The sequence below is a fragment of the Aedes albopictus genome, unplaced genomic scaffold, assembly GCF_035046485.1.
Source record: "Aedes albopictus strain Foshan unplaced genomic scaffold, AalbF5 HiC_scaffold_440, whole genome shotgun sequence".
In the NCBI taxonomy this organism is placed as follows: Eukaryota; Metazoa; Arthropoda; class Insecta; order Diptera; family Culicidae; genus Aedes; species Aedes albopictus.
Window position 1 is genome coordinate 1 of NW_026917244.1, and position 13,072 is coordinate 13,072.

General features: G+C 37.6%; 1 protein-coding gene across 1 annotated transcript; it reads left to right on the forward strand.

Annotated features, from left to right (window-relative positions):
• Positions 1–3,356: 3,356 nt before the first annotated feature.
• LOC109622537 (F-box/LRR-repeat protein 14) lies at positions 3,357–5,817 on the forward strand. Its single transcript, XM_020076917.3, has one exon. The coding sequence runs from the start codon at positions 4,064–4,066 to the stop codon at positions 5,444–5,446; it is 1,383 nt and encodes a 460-aa protein (XP_019932476.3). The 5' UTR covers positions 3,357–4,063; the 3' UTR covers positions 5,447–5,817.
• The last annotated feature ends 7,255 nt before the right edge of the window (positions 5,818–13,072 follow it).

The window sequence follows — 13,072 nt, forward strand, 5'->3', positions numbered from 1 at the left end:
CGAAAAAGTGCTCAAACGCCACTGCCGCAACATTAGGTACTACCACAACGAAGGGAACAATTACCCTAAATGTAATGGCTTGGCAGTCTTATCAAAGAATTAAGCGAACCACAATGTTCTCGCTCCGACGTTTCGGTCCGGGTTTGGGACCTTCTTCAGGGTTGAAGAATAAATTGTTCGCTCTTGCCCTAATACTTCTAGCCTGTCGTGTTGTCCTTTTCGTTCAAACATTTGTGGAATCTGTTGTGTACTAAACGGTCAACGGTATTGTATATTGTTCTAGAAGCGGGAGTATTTGGCGTTTTCGTTGCACTGTTATTGTTTCACTGTCGGGTGTAGGCGAGTCTATTATAATCAATAGAGTGGGTCATCCGTTATATAAAAAAAGGTGACCTCCAATTAGATCAAAGTTTTTTAGGTTCCATTTCGGGACCCAAATCACTGTGCAAAATTTGGGCACGATCGGTAATGTCTACGTTTTGCGCAACGCATTTGAAGTTTGTAAGGTACACCGGGGCAAATTGAAACGGGTGGGGCAAGATGAAACAGCGAGTTAACATGATGTTACCCATAGTGTTATCCAATGATGGTGAACAGCTTGAATGCCATAACACATAGTTTTTGATTCAAACATTTTTTTGACGAAAGAAACAATTCTGAAATGTATTGAAAACTATTTCAAAACTTCGCGTTTCATTTTGCCCCACACATTTCAACTTTCCCCGGTGTACCTTATGGGATTTTATATGGGAAAAGATCCTTTTTTGCATTTTTTTTTTCATTAGAACCTCGAATTTTTCTAAAACCATGTAACCGATAATGTGAAAATATAGAATATAGCCTAGGGTGTCCTGAAAAACTTTGTCGAAGACCACGATGTGATCTGATGCCTAGAGTAATGCGGGGCAAAAGTTCGCACCTAACAGTCTTTATAAAATAACTGTTTAACAACAAGAAAATAATGTCTTTTTTTCTCGTTAAACGAGTACTTTAGATGATAGTAACACAGAAAACATCTTTAGTAATAAAAAAAATCCAAAAATGTTTTATAAACGTATTATAAGAGGATTGCAAAACAACAAGTGTTAATTTTAGGCTTGATTAGCTGCTGACTTCTGGCAAAATAATATCTTTGGCTGTAAAGCTTGAAAAATTTGTGGAATGTACATATATACAACACCAAACACCATCATATTGACAGTAACCAATGTTTATGTTTTAATTCGCAGTTTCTTAATGAGCCATGCTGCTGTCATACTGCAGGTACTCTGCCTGCAGAAAATAATAAATCATTAGTAATAATTAATCAATTAATTAAATCAACTAATTCAGCAAGATATAAAAAAAAAACTGATCCCAAGCCGAACCGGGTACCAATCAAGTTTCAATGAGATCAACAACTCGCTAAACAGCTGAGCTCCCAGGAAAAGCTAGCATCTACCTGGCCAAGTTGGCCGTGATTACCATCCCTGTCCAAACAGGGTACACATACACAAATCTGGGAAGCATCCGGCCAGAACGCTAGGCGTTTTAGTCCACGAGTAGGTAGGGTATGTGTTCCATCATTAATCTCACGCTCCCTTATTCATCCTATTCGAAAACAAGCGATTACGACACCGATTGATTCCGTTCTTTTTGTTTTCATGGGTGCTCACTTCTAACAAAAAATACAAAAATAAGAAACAAAATAAACAGCGCTTCAATCCTTTGTTTTTTGTAGGATGAAAATGGGAGCCACATGCTTAAGAAGGGAACCAATGCCCTATGTTTATGTCTATGCACTAGTCTACGTTGGATTGACGAAATAAAGAAATAAAATAAAATAAAATTTCACCATCCGCCAGGCCGATGTTGAATAGTAGGCAGGAAAGTTCAACCACGTCGAGATTTCAGTGATCTGCAAGTTCACCCGAAATCCTTTCGCTGTTTGGCACGCTGTCCATCGTTACCAGTTTGGTAAGCTTTCCGTGACAACTCCTTCATGATTTCCCATAGCTCTGTGCATACAGGTGCTCAATTTTTCCTGGCCAATCTTTATCAGTTCTGCGAGATACCGTCCTTACCAGTGGCTTTGTTGTTTTTGAGCTGATGTATGGCATTCTTAACTTCCAGCGAGGGAGTAGGTTCGTTCCCGTGTTCTGCTGCACCAACATGGCTATTTCCGCCGTTACCCTGGTCCTTCGTCTGCTAGGGAATGTTCTACCGCTTATAAACTTAAATTAAAATGCGAATTTTAATAATCGACATTTTGCTGTTCAAGCATCAGTTACCTTATATATACCCTTTTGCAATGGAAATCTGGAAGTGGTCCTACTATTTTGTCGTTCCGTATATCAGTGGCTTTTGATGCAGTGACCAAAACTCAATAAATTTACTACAAACTAAATTCCACGTAGTTCCATGGCACTGTAAAAATTTCTGCCAAAACCGTCACCATCATCGGTTGCCAAACTTGAACGTTTTGTATGGAAAATGACTGGTGTTTTGTTCGACACTGTATCTCGGGATTCCCGGCAAAATTAAATCGCCGGATTCAGGAAATCCCGAAATCACCTGAATCCCGGGATGAACAGTCTATGAGTGATTAAACGCTCATGAAGTCCTCATGTGCAAGGCGCCTGCCTGTAAATGCCTCCACATATTAAAAAACGGGGCATTTTTGTAAATAAAACTAATTTATAAAGTCTCTTGTATTCAGAAATGAAATGTTTTCAATCAAAATCATAAGAATAAAATAAATATGTTGCCACACAAAGTTGCAGTGCTAGCAAAAGAATATGTTTTTGAAAAAATAACAAGTCTTTTAAAAACATTCAAAACAAATAGACAAAAAAAAAAATGGAAAGCATTCGTAGCTTAACGCGATTTCTTGCTTTGTCCGTTGAGGCTGGCAAAAGTTATCGCCATCATAAAAGCATAAATTTGCTCATTAAAGTATCAAAACTATATTCTGTCGGCATTTGTGAAAGGGCGTTTCGGGTCTATGTCTTTATTGTTTCTGTTTTTGTGACGACTCGGATAATTGACTAGGGATTTGACATAATGACAAAAACCTATCGATGAGGAAAGGTTGGGTTTGTGAATGCATATTTTACAACTTAATAATGAGTTTCAGAAAGGTTCTGTTTATGAAAGAAATTTAACCGTAATAAAGACCGATAATAAAGAGAGGAGTTACCTAGAGTATTTTTATGGTTGTGATTCCAACGTCTACCTGAAGTCAACACTGGTTATTATATTACGGTGTGGGTGCAAACGAAGTACGAGTTGCCACGCATACAGTGTTAGGGTATTATTGGTAGGTGTGAGCTGTGGCTTATGTACTGGCATGACGGGTAGCTTCAACCAGTTCTGATTCTTGTTCACTGCTCAGTGCACTGTGTGAAGTTGACGAGTAAAGACGTAAAATCGGGAGCGCTAACGAAATTCTTCCTGCCGAGTCCGGTTCGAACGGTTGCTTCCAGCTCTGTACACATGCTTCTACCATATAGCATGTGTGTGGAGAATATCGCCGAAAGAAAGAGTTGCAAAAGTGTGTTCCTGCTCGTATCGAGAGAGAGTGTCGTGAGTCAAGAATAACAAGGAGAAGACAAGAAGCTTGGAGTACATGTATAGCAATAATAAGTCTAGCGAAACACTCGGAGCTCTCGAATGCACGATAAAGCGAAGACAAATATATAGTTGTACATGTGGAAGAAGCATTGAAGAAGAGTGATCACAAAAAAATCATTTATATACAGTGAAGAAGAACTAAACAAAACACACTGAAATAACAACGATATATTTCTCATTTACAAAGTCTCCAGTGATGTTGAAGCTGCAGAAAGAAGAAAAATTTAAGTAAAGGAATTCAGGAAATCTTATACGAAGAATAAGAAATGCGTCGATCCTGATTTGAATTCAAGACCAGTGAACGAGCTTTGGTGCAGTTTGTTTAAGCGGCGAAGGATTTGTGAAACCGTGAATTAGCTACTTTGGTACCACGCAAAATGAACAGCAAGCAGTGAAGTGTAAAAGACAATTCGTAGTATCCATCGCATGCAATTCCACCGCAATCGAAAGTATGATGATGGAGGAAGCGAATTTTATGCTGACTGAAATCCCTGGCGCATTTATATCTCATCGACCGCATGCGATACACCGTTTCGTACCATATCCGTTGCATCAACCACATTTACAACCCGCACCGATCTACATTCACCAACAGCCGAGGGTGATAAGCCGACCGAAAACGCCTCCCACACCACCGGCACCGGAAGGAACACACATTGGACATCTGTATCCGGAGATTCTTGCCATCATATTTGAAAAGCTGAGTGTGAAGGACCGAGGTAGAGCGGCGCAAACTTGTACGGCGTGGCGCGATGTTGCTTATTCAAAGAGTTGTTGGAGGGGTGTGGAAGCTAGCCTTCACCTGCGGCGACCGTCACCCAGTTTATTCACTTCACTAGTGAAGCGTGGCATAAAAAAGGTGCAAGTACTGTCAGTTAAACGCCCACCTCATATAAGAGATGTTGTTGTTGGTATACGAAATCTAGAATCGTTGAATCTTAGTGGCTGCTATAATATTACTGATATGGCACTGGGCTATGTATTTTCGTCGGATCTACCGAATCTACGGACGCTAGATTTATCGCTATGTAAACAAGTCAACGATTCGAGTCTTGGGCGTATTGCGCAACACTTAAAGAACGTAGAAATACTGGAACTAGGCGGCTGCAGTAATATCACCAACACAGGCTTACTGTTGATTGCATGGGGATTGAAGAAACTGAAGCGGCTGAATCTTCGGTCGTGCTGGCATCTCACTGATCAAGGTATTGGTCATTTAGCCGGTTTGAGCAAGGAAACAGCGGATGGAACACCAGCTTTAGAGTACTTGGGTCTGCAAGATTGTCAACGTCTATCGGATGAGGCGCTTCGTCACATCGCGCAAGGACTAACATCGCTGAAAAGTATCAACCTTAGCTTCTGCGTGTCAGTCACCGACAGCGGATTAAAACACCTAGCAAAAATGACCAAATTGGAAGAGCTGAATCTGCGAGCATGTGATAATATATCAGACATTGGAATGGCATACCTTACGGAGGGCGGCAGTGCCATCATTTCATTGGATGTTAGTTTTTGTGATAAAATTGCAGATCAAGCACTTTCCCACATTTCGCAAGGATTGTTTCACTTGAAGTCGCTGAGTCTTAGCGCATGTCAGATAACCGACGAGGGATTAGCTAAAATTGCCAAATCATTGCACGATCTGGAAACGCTGAACATTGGCCAGTGCGCTCGTGTCACCGACAAAGGATTGGAGTATTTAGCGGAGGAGCTAAACAATTTACGTGCCATCGATCTATACGGCTGCACTCGATTGTCGCCGATTGGATTAAATAAAATTTACAAACTACCGAGACTGTCTAAAGTTAATTTAGGATTATGGCATGTCAGGTGATGTGTTGGTCTATTATGAAATCATTGTTAAATTTTAGTTTTCTTTTTTCATTGAAATTGTAACTAGACATGCGATAGTATTCTCTGTTACAGGGACTTTAGATGTAAATTGTAGGAAAAAAATGTCTCAAAATCCATGATTTAGCTAAAGAAGATATGCGATAAACAACATCAAAATTATTTTCTTTTAATACTCTCTATCTGATACCTATCTGAGGGTTGCATGCAATTGTTGCTAAAACTGGATATAAAACATTTGCTATGTTAGCAGACAAGTATAAAATGTGTAAATAATTACAAAATCTGAGAAAAGACTATGAATAAATACAGGAAAGACAGAGAATCGGTCTTTGCCGGAAATTAACTATGGAAGATGAGTTTGATTTCACGCCCAAATTTATGATCACAAGGTTTACCAACATAAACATGATTGATGTTGTCCGCTTCAGAGAGTGTATTCTGGTTGGAGTCAGCTGATACTGGGGTGATTGAGCAGAAGTAATGATGTGAAATTGAACAAGCCAGAATCTTAAGCAAAGTAGCTGAGAAGCAGGTAAGGATGAATCAAGATTCAAGATTTGGAAATTACATATTTCAAATGAAATCGTTGTTTTTGATGATTGTTTCTCTTTGTTCATGGCTTTGCAAGATATTATATGTAACAGCGAGGCAATGTCGATGTTTCAAGCGCATTTTTGCTATAAAAAAGCAATAAAAAAAATTACACGCCATGTTGAATCGAATGCTGGGATGCTGATTCTGGCCATTCGTCATCGTCATCGACATCATTGTTGGTTATGTAGTTTGAACCAAATAAACGTTAGTTTGCAACGATCCCGCAGCAGTTCAAATCAAACTACACATTTGTTGAATTTGCAAAATTATAAACCTTTCTAACTTCACCACCCTTTTCAAGCCTTCTTCACACATCCTTCCAAACGAGTAATTTTACTTAATAAGCTGTATTAATTTCAAATAAACTAGCATTAGTATCAATGTATATATACGAAACATTGTCTAATGTTTCGTTTGGACCAATATGATGTTTAAGTTTTCTTTCGGTTTTGTCAGAGGTAATTTAAAATCAGTTAGTTTAATACAGTGCGGATTAGTTGATTGGGGTTCGTTAGCTGATGATGCATGCTGAATTTTCAAAGCTTCTGGTACCTTTTGAAAATACCAATATCGAAACAAACAAAATAGTTTATCTTGACAATCTATTGATTATGTCACAAGGTTTATTTTGCAGTTAGTGAAGTTTTATGTTTGATGCCGTATTATCAGTATACGGTAATGTTAACAGTTTTATGATGAAGTTTTGAAATGTAGGGTACTGGTTCCCTAATTAAGCATGTGGCTTCCGATTTCATCCTACAAAAAAAACGAGGGATTGAAGCACTGTATTGATCTGAGAATGCAGATGGTTGAACAAAACAATGTGTGCAATGGTGTTCGGTAATTTCTTAAACATATGTTACAACCGGTAGATTAAGGCTTTGTTTGACACGAACTTAATTCAATAAAAAAACGCTGTTTTTTATTCTTAGTATTTTTTTTTTTTGTAAGAAATGAGCATGCTTAAAAGCAAAAAGAACGAAATCAGTTGAAGCCGTAATCGCTTGTTTTCAAATAGAATGAATTTGGGAGCATGAGATGACTCATGGCACTCATACCCTACTTTAATATCAACTCATATGGAAATTGCTTATTGCTACTGCTTAACAATATAAAATGCTTTACTAAAACTGAAAAGGTTTCGTAAATCTTTTACGAAACTTTAATCGTTAATCTTTAACGAAACTATGTGGCCAGCAAAAAAACACTCGTATTCACTAAATTAAAATGATCAAATCTTCGTAAGTTTTTCGTCGTTTTTTTTTTTAAAATTTTCGCCTCATCCACCTCACAAACTATCGAGATAATATTTGGTTGGTCCGGTCCGATCATCGTAAGTGCCGGAAAATGCGGATTTTCAAGTCCACGTTTTTATATAATATAAGGCACAGGGTTTTCGGTAGGCTAGTAGTAATACCGTGTTTAAAATTCGGTCAACCCCATTAATAGATATAGGGTATTGGTTCCCTTATTAAGCATGTGGCTCCCATTTTCATCCTAGGAAAAACAAAGGGTTGAAGCTTTGTTTGTTAAGTTTCATATTTTTGTATTTTTTGTTAGAAGTGAGCACGCATGAAAACAAAAAGAACGGAATCAATCGGTGCCGTAATCGCTTGTTTTCGAAGAGGATGAATATGGGAGCGTGAGATTACTGATGGCACACATACCCTATATTCACGAGTTCTTAGATCCAGCAGAGTTTCAACTTTCTAGTCCCAATATCTATTAAGATACCGATATGTTAAATCGAAAAAGATACCCGGGTACCCTTCGGCCACATAACAGCTAATACATCATATATAAAACCAGAAGGTATAGTCATTGTTACTTAGGTTACTTAGGTATACTTGACATAAGGGGGATAGACACAATGCAATGGTCGGGACAAAACGGGTAATGCCGGAATGACGGAATCGGTAAGAGTATGTAGGGCCCATATAGCCGAGGCGGTAAACGCACGGGTATTCAGCATGACCATGCTGAGGGTGACGGGTTCGATTCCCGGTCGGTCCAGGATCTTTTCGTAAAGGAAATTTCCTTGACTTCCTTGGGCATAGAGTATCTTCGTGCCTGCCACACGATATACACATGCAAAATGGTCATTGGCAGAGGAAGCTCTCAGTTAATAATTGTGGAAGTGCTCATAGAACACTAAGCTGAGAAGCAGGCTTTGTCCCAGTGAGGACGTTACGCCAAGAAGAGGAGAGGATGTAAGCGCCACGATAGGCCCTGGAATTGGTAATGATGATCATACCTTGTTTGATATATGGACGTTTCGAATACGGATGTTTGGCATACAGACATGATATCTAATGGACGTTTAATCGGATAATGTTACTAAATAGTCGAATATCATTTCATTTCACAATGCCGGCTAATAACCTTAATCAAGCTTCATTTTACAAAACACCGTATGTAATAATTGCATTAATCAGAGAAAATTGGCTTCAAAATTAGTTTTCTACCCATAGATAGCTTTAGAATGATTTACGTTTTCACAGATCAACTATTCCAATGTAAATGAAATATAATCGTCTAACAGTAACTTGAAAGAACAGCCTATGCATAAAACAAAGGATAATTTCTGATGAGCGTTTTTTATTGGAATGCTTTGTTATTTCATGTTACAGGGGATAGACAAAATTTTCACTTTTCAAAATATGGTCAAACAAGTGTAACTTTTTTAAAAGTGCATAAAAAATTCTAAAATTTTTACTGTAAGTTGTTCAACTGGTTCTGTATCAATGGTCCAAATTTGGGAAAGATCGGGCTATTCTACATGAAGTAAGAAAGATTCTTTAAAAAAGTCATAATTATTCTATAGCCAACTCTGAACTGTTATATCTCCGGATTCAATGAACCAAATGCAAAGAAATTTAAAGCGTTCATGACTTATATGATAAGCTTTAAAAAACTTTTGACATAACCTAAAATTGTTAACACGGAAGAAAATCATAGCGTGTAGATTACTTTTCTGATATAACACCAAAATATCGAAAACTTAAACATCGCTTCAAAATTCGAGATGGTTATTATAGTTTATTTATATTTCCCCTTATTGACTTTAATATGAATATGTTTTGAAAGGACGCAACAAAATAACCCGCAATAAATAAAAAAAGTAATGGCAAACATATTAAAGTTAGACCAATTTACTAAAAAATCCTAATATAAATTAAATCGCTGTAACTTTCTTTCTTATTTATAAATTCAAGTTTAGTCATTTTTTTTTTCAAAGCTCAATATATGAGTCATAAACGCTTAAAATTTCTTTGCAATCGGTTTAATATATCCGGATATATAACAGTTCAAAGTTAGCTGTAGGATAATTATGACTTTATCTAGATTTCGGTAAAAATCTTCCTTCAGAGAACCATTTTTCGGGGAAACTTCATTTGGCGTACAGGTTTTCGGAATTCATTTAAAGTAGTTTTCAAAGGTACGGAAAACCCTCTTCTGTTTGAATGATGAAAGCCTAGTATGCTTTCAACAGTTATACAGACCTAAACTTGCACAATTTTTGGGCGCTGCTAGGGAATAGCATTAATGCAACTAACGTGAGTCAATGATAAGAATACAGCGGTAAAGTTACGATATGTGGGTGGTATTGCTGAAAGAAGCAACAACAATCGTTCGTTTGGCTTTACACTGTTGAGGGAGAGCGTTTTTGCTGATAGGTAAGTACACAACAACAACGAATGCATGCAACCATACGATAGGCATGGCACGGAAGGCAAGCAAGTAGGTATACGAATACACCTTGATCATAGTCACCTCTACTGTGTGTGGAGTTGCCATTTTTGTATGGCATACGTTGAGAACGTTGTTGGGGCGATAAATTTCGCTTTCATTAAAATTCTAATCAAACCGTGCTTCGCGTGCAACAAAAGCGTTTCGTCATTCACCGCGATTGAAATACAAAAGCTGGCTGGAAAGTCGAACGCAGTGAGCAGAAAAAATACTTTCGAAACAATGGAAAATTCATAATGTAGTAAATTTATTCATGTAGTAACCACCAGCCAAACAGAGCGACTATTTGATGCAATACACACTGACTGTTGGTTGAGGCATGGCACGGTCTAAATGTGTTCAGATTAGAATTCCGCTATGGCATATAGCGAGATACCGAGATGCTAATGCGTTTATGTTGGTTCATAATGAACCATTCGTAGTTCGATTGCAATTTCAAAGTTTTGTACCTTAGACAATTTATCTTAAAGAATAAGGCTTTTGGAATTTTTGATTTTATTTTTTTAAATTTATACATCGAAAAAGCTTAGTAATAATTTGTCTGTGGTAATAACGTAAAAGTGACTTGAAGTTGAGGACTCTTTTTAACCTCTTTTACATTAGTACACATAAAAACGAACGGAATATCTGTCCAAAAAGGCGTCAAAACGTTGTAACGTCACGGTAGAATGTGTCTATTATTTATTAGTGCAAAATTTCAATTTGAATGAGAAAGTTTTATGTATTACCGGTACATTTGGTATAAAGTATGTAAAGTTTTTAAAAATTTATATTATGTGCTATTTCAAAAATTTAAAATAGCACATTTCCATGGAATACATGTTTATTCTTAATGGAGCGCTTTTTTTGTTTTCTATGGGGCATTTGAAATTTGCTACGGTTGCAATTATCTTTTGCCATTTTTGTACGACTTACTTATTTCAAAATATGCTAAAAATTCAAATATCGAACTTAAAAATTTATTGAAACAGTGAACTGACCTTTCTAATACGGCAAAAGAAGTTGAACAAATTTTGATCGTTCTACGTGGTAGGAATACTTACCTTTTCAGTGGCTTTGTGTTTAAATGCCGGTTTTGTTCTCTCTGAGTCGCTTCTCACGGCACAGCTCGGTGGTAACTCTGGCCGATATTTAAACAGCTGAAAAATAAGCGTAGTTTGTGTGTACAACAGGCAGTTCGTTATCAATTTAGCCCACCGTTGTGCGACACAAGAACGGTTACTGACACTGAATGATATTTCAAATGTCATATTTGGAAATTTGACTCCGAAACTGAGTATGGAACACTAGTTTACAGCATTTTTGAACTCAGTGAGTTGATGATCACGCGAAATAATTATAGCAAAGAAGGTTTTTTCAGACTTACACAACTCTAGAGATTTTAGCATATGAAACTACATGGCTTGGAATAGCATGGCTGAATTTTTAACGATTTTACGAATTTTCAGTATATTAGCCATTTTTTCTTATGATAGTTCGGCGCGCAGATTATGCACAGAGAAACAGACGTCACACTCTGCTCGCTTCCCATCGATCAACTTTTTAACGGTTGGTTCAAATATTTGGTAGTAGGTCGATTGGCCAACTGCGGACTGGCATCGTTTTTGCCCCTGTTTGACGTTTGCTCACTACCGCCACATAGTGATGGCCAGGCCAAACACGGTACATTTGGTATTGGGAGATTTTGTTTTCGTGACGATGCTTTTTAATGAAATTTGTTCTAAGTTTTACGTCTGTTTCTCTGTGGTTTATGGATACTCACTTTTCCGGTTTACATTATCACTAGTTAAAAATCAAATATATTTCTTTTTGTTTTGCATTGCATTAACACTGACTGATACACTTTCATGAAAAAAAAAATCATATAGGGTCTTGTACTATTTGGGCAGGTGTACTTATTTTGGGCACTTGCCGCTATGACTAAGTCAATTTCAGACCGATTGATTTGAAATTTTGTATAGAGTTAGGCACGTACAGTATCTAACTCTGTACAACAATTCAAATCAATCGGTTTGAAATTGACTTAGTTATAGCGGCAAGTGCCCAAAATAGGTACACCTGCCCAAATGGTACAATACCCTACCTCTATACTGAAAGTTTGACCTGCGACAACCTACCTCTATACTGAAAGTTTGACAACCTGTGACAAGACCATCAAGATATTCCAGATTTAGAGGCTAATGATTTTTAGGTGAATAATTATTGTTGCAATATTTTTTTCGAATCTACACTAAAGAAGGATAGATAATATACAATATTGCGAATCTTTTCTGAAATCCGCATACTGGCCAACAACTTGTGCGCCGACAGCCCATGCGCCGGGTTGTGCGCCATACAAAATGTAAATAAACAAATGTCAAAATGGTTCGCGCCAAGAGCTGTATCTCTCTTAGGGTTCGGATGCTTTTTTGGTCTAAAACATTAAACTTCCTTATGTTTGGAAATAATGTACGACAATGATATTATTGACGGTAACAACGCTTTTACTTCATTTAATCAGTGATTAATAGTGATTTGGCTAGTAAAAAACTTGGCGCATAGGCAATCGGCGCGCAAATTGTGCGCTGGTGTGTGGGTTTGAGTTAATCGTCGCAAAGTGCCCAACACACATTATACCCTGACGCGCAACCTAGAGGTCGGAGAGAAACTTGTCGAAATGCTAAAAATTCTCGAGAAGCTATGTATGCATTTTGATTGACGCTGCAAGTGTAGCTCTAGTTTTCAATGTGGTCGAACCCATCCGAAAAGAGAAAGATTTCTCTAAATCTCCTGTGAGAAAAAAAAAGGAATTCAACCTAATCCATTATCCTTTCCTTTCATTTCGGTGTCGATTTCGTAAAACTCAGAACCTAGCCGGGCACCAATGTGAAACTAAGAATGAATGGCTGGCGTGAAAGGAATATGGAAGGAGTTTTGGTCCCTCGGTGTGATGAATGGTTTGTGCTGATAGAGTTTAGCCTGCTTCTCTCCGTTGGCTCTTAGCAATTCATGGGGAATGTGAGGATTGCATAGTGGTTTCAACACATTTTATTTTCGATGTTAAATGATATTTTGAATGATTGCTTGTTTCTTTTCAATCTAGATTAGTTTGAGGATGGGGTCTCAAGTTAGCCTAGTGGTTAAGGCTATGGATCGCCAATCCGGAAGAAGAAGAATAATAATGAGGAATGAATTAAACGAGGAAAAGAAATGGATTCAGGGATTGGAAAAAATTGATAGTACGGTGATTTATATGTACCGTTTGTTATAAAATGTGTCATCG

Excerpts from the sequence above, each read along its gene's own strand:
- LOC109622537 (XM_020076917.3), top strand. The coding sequence starts at position 4,064 with ATGATGATGGAGGAAGCGAATTTTATGCTGACTGAAATCCCTGGCGCA.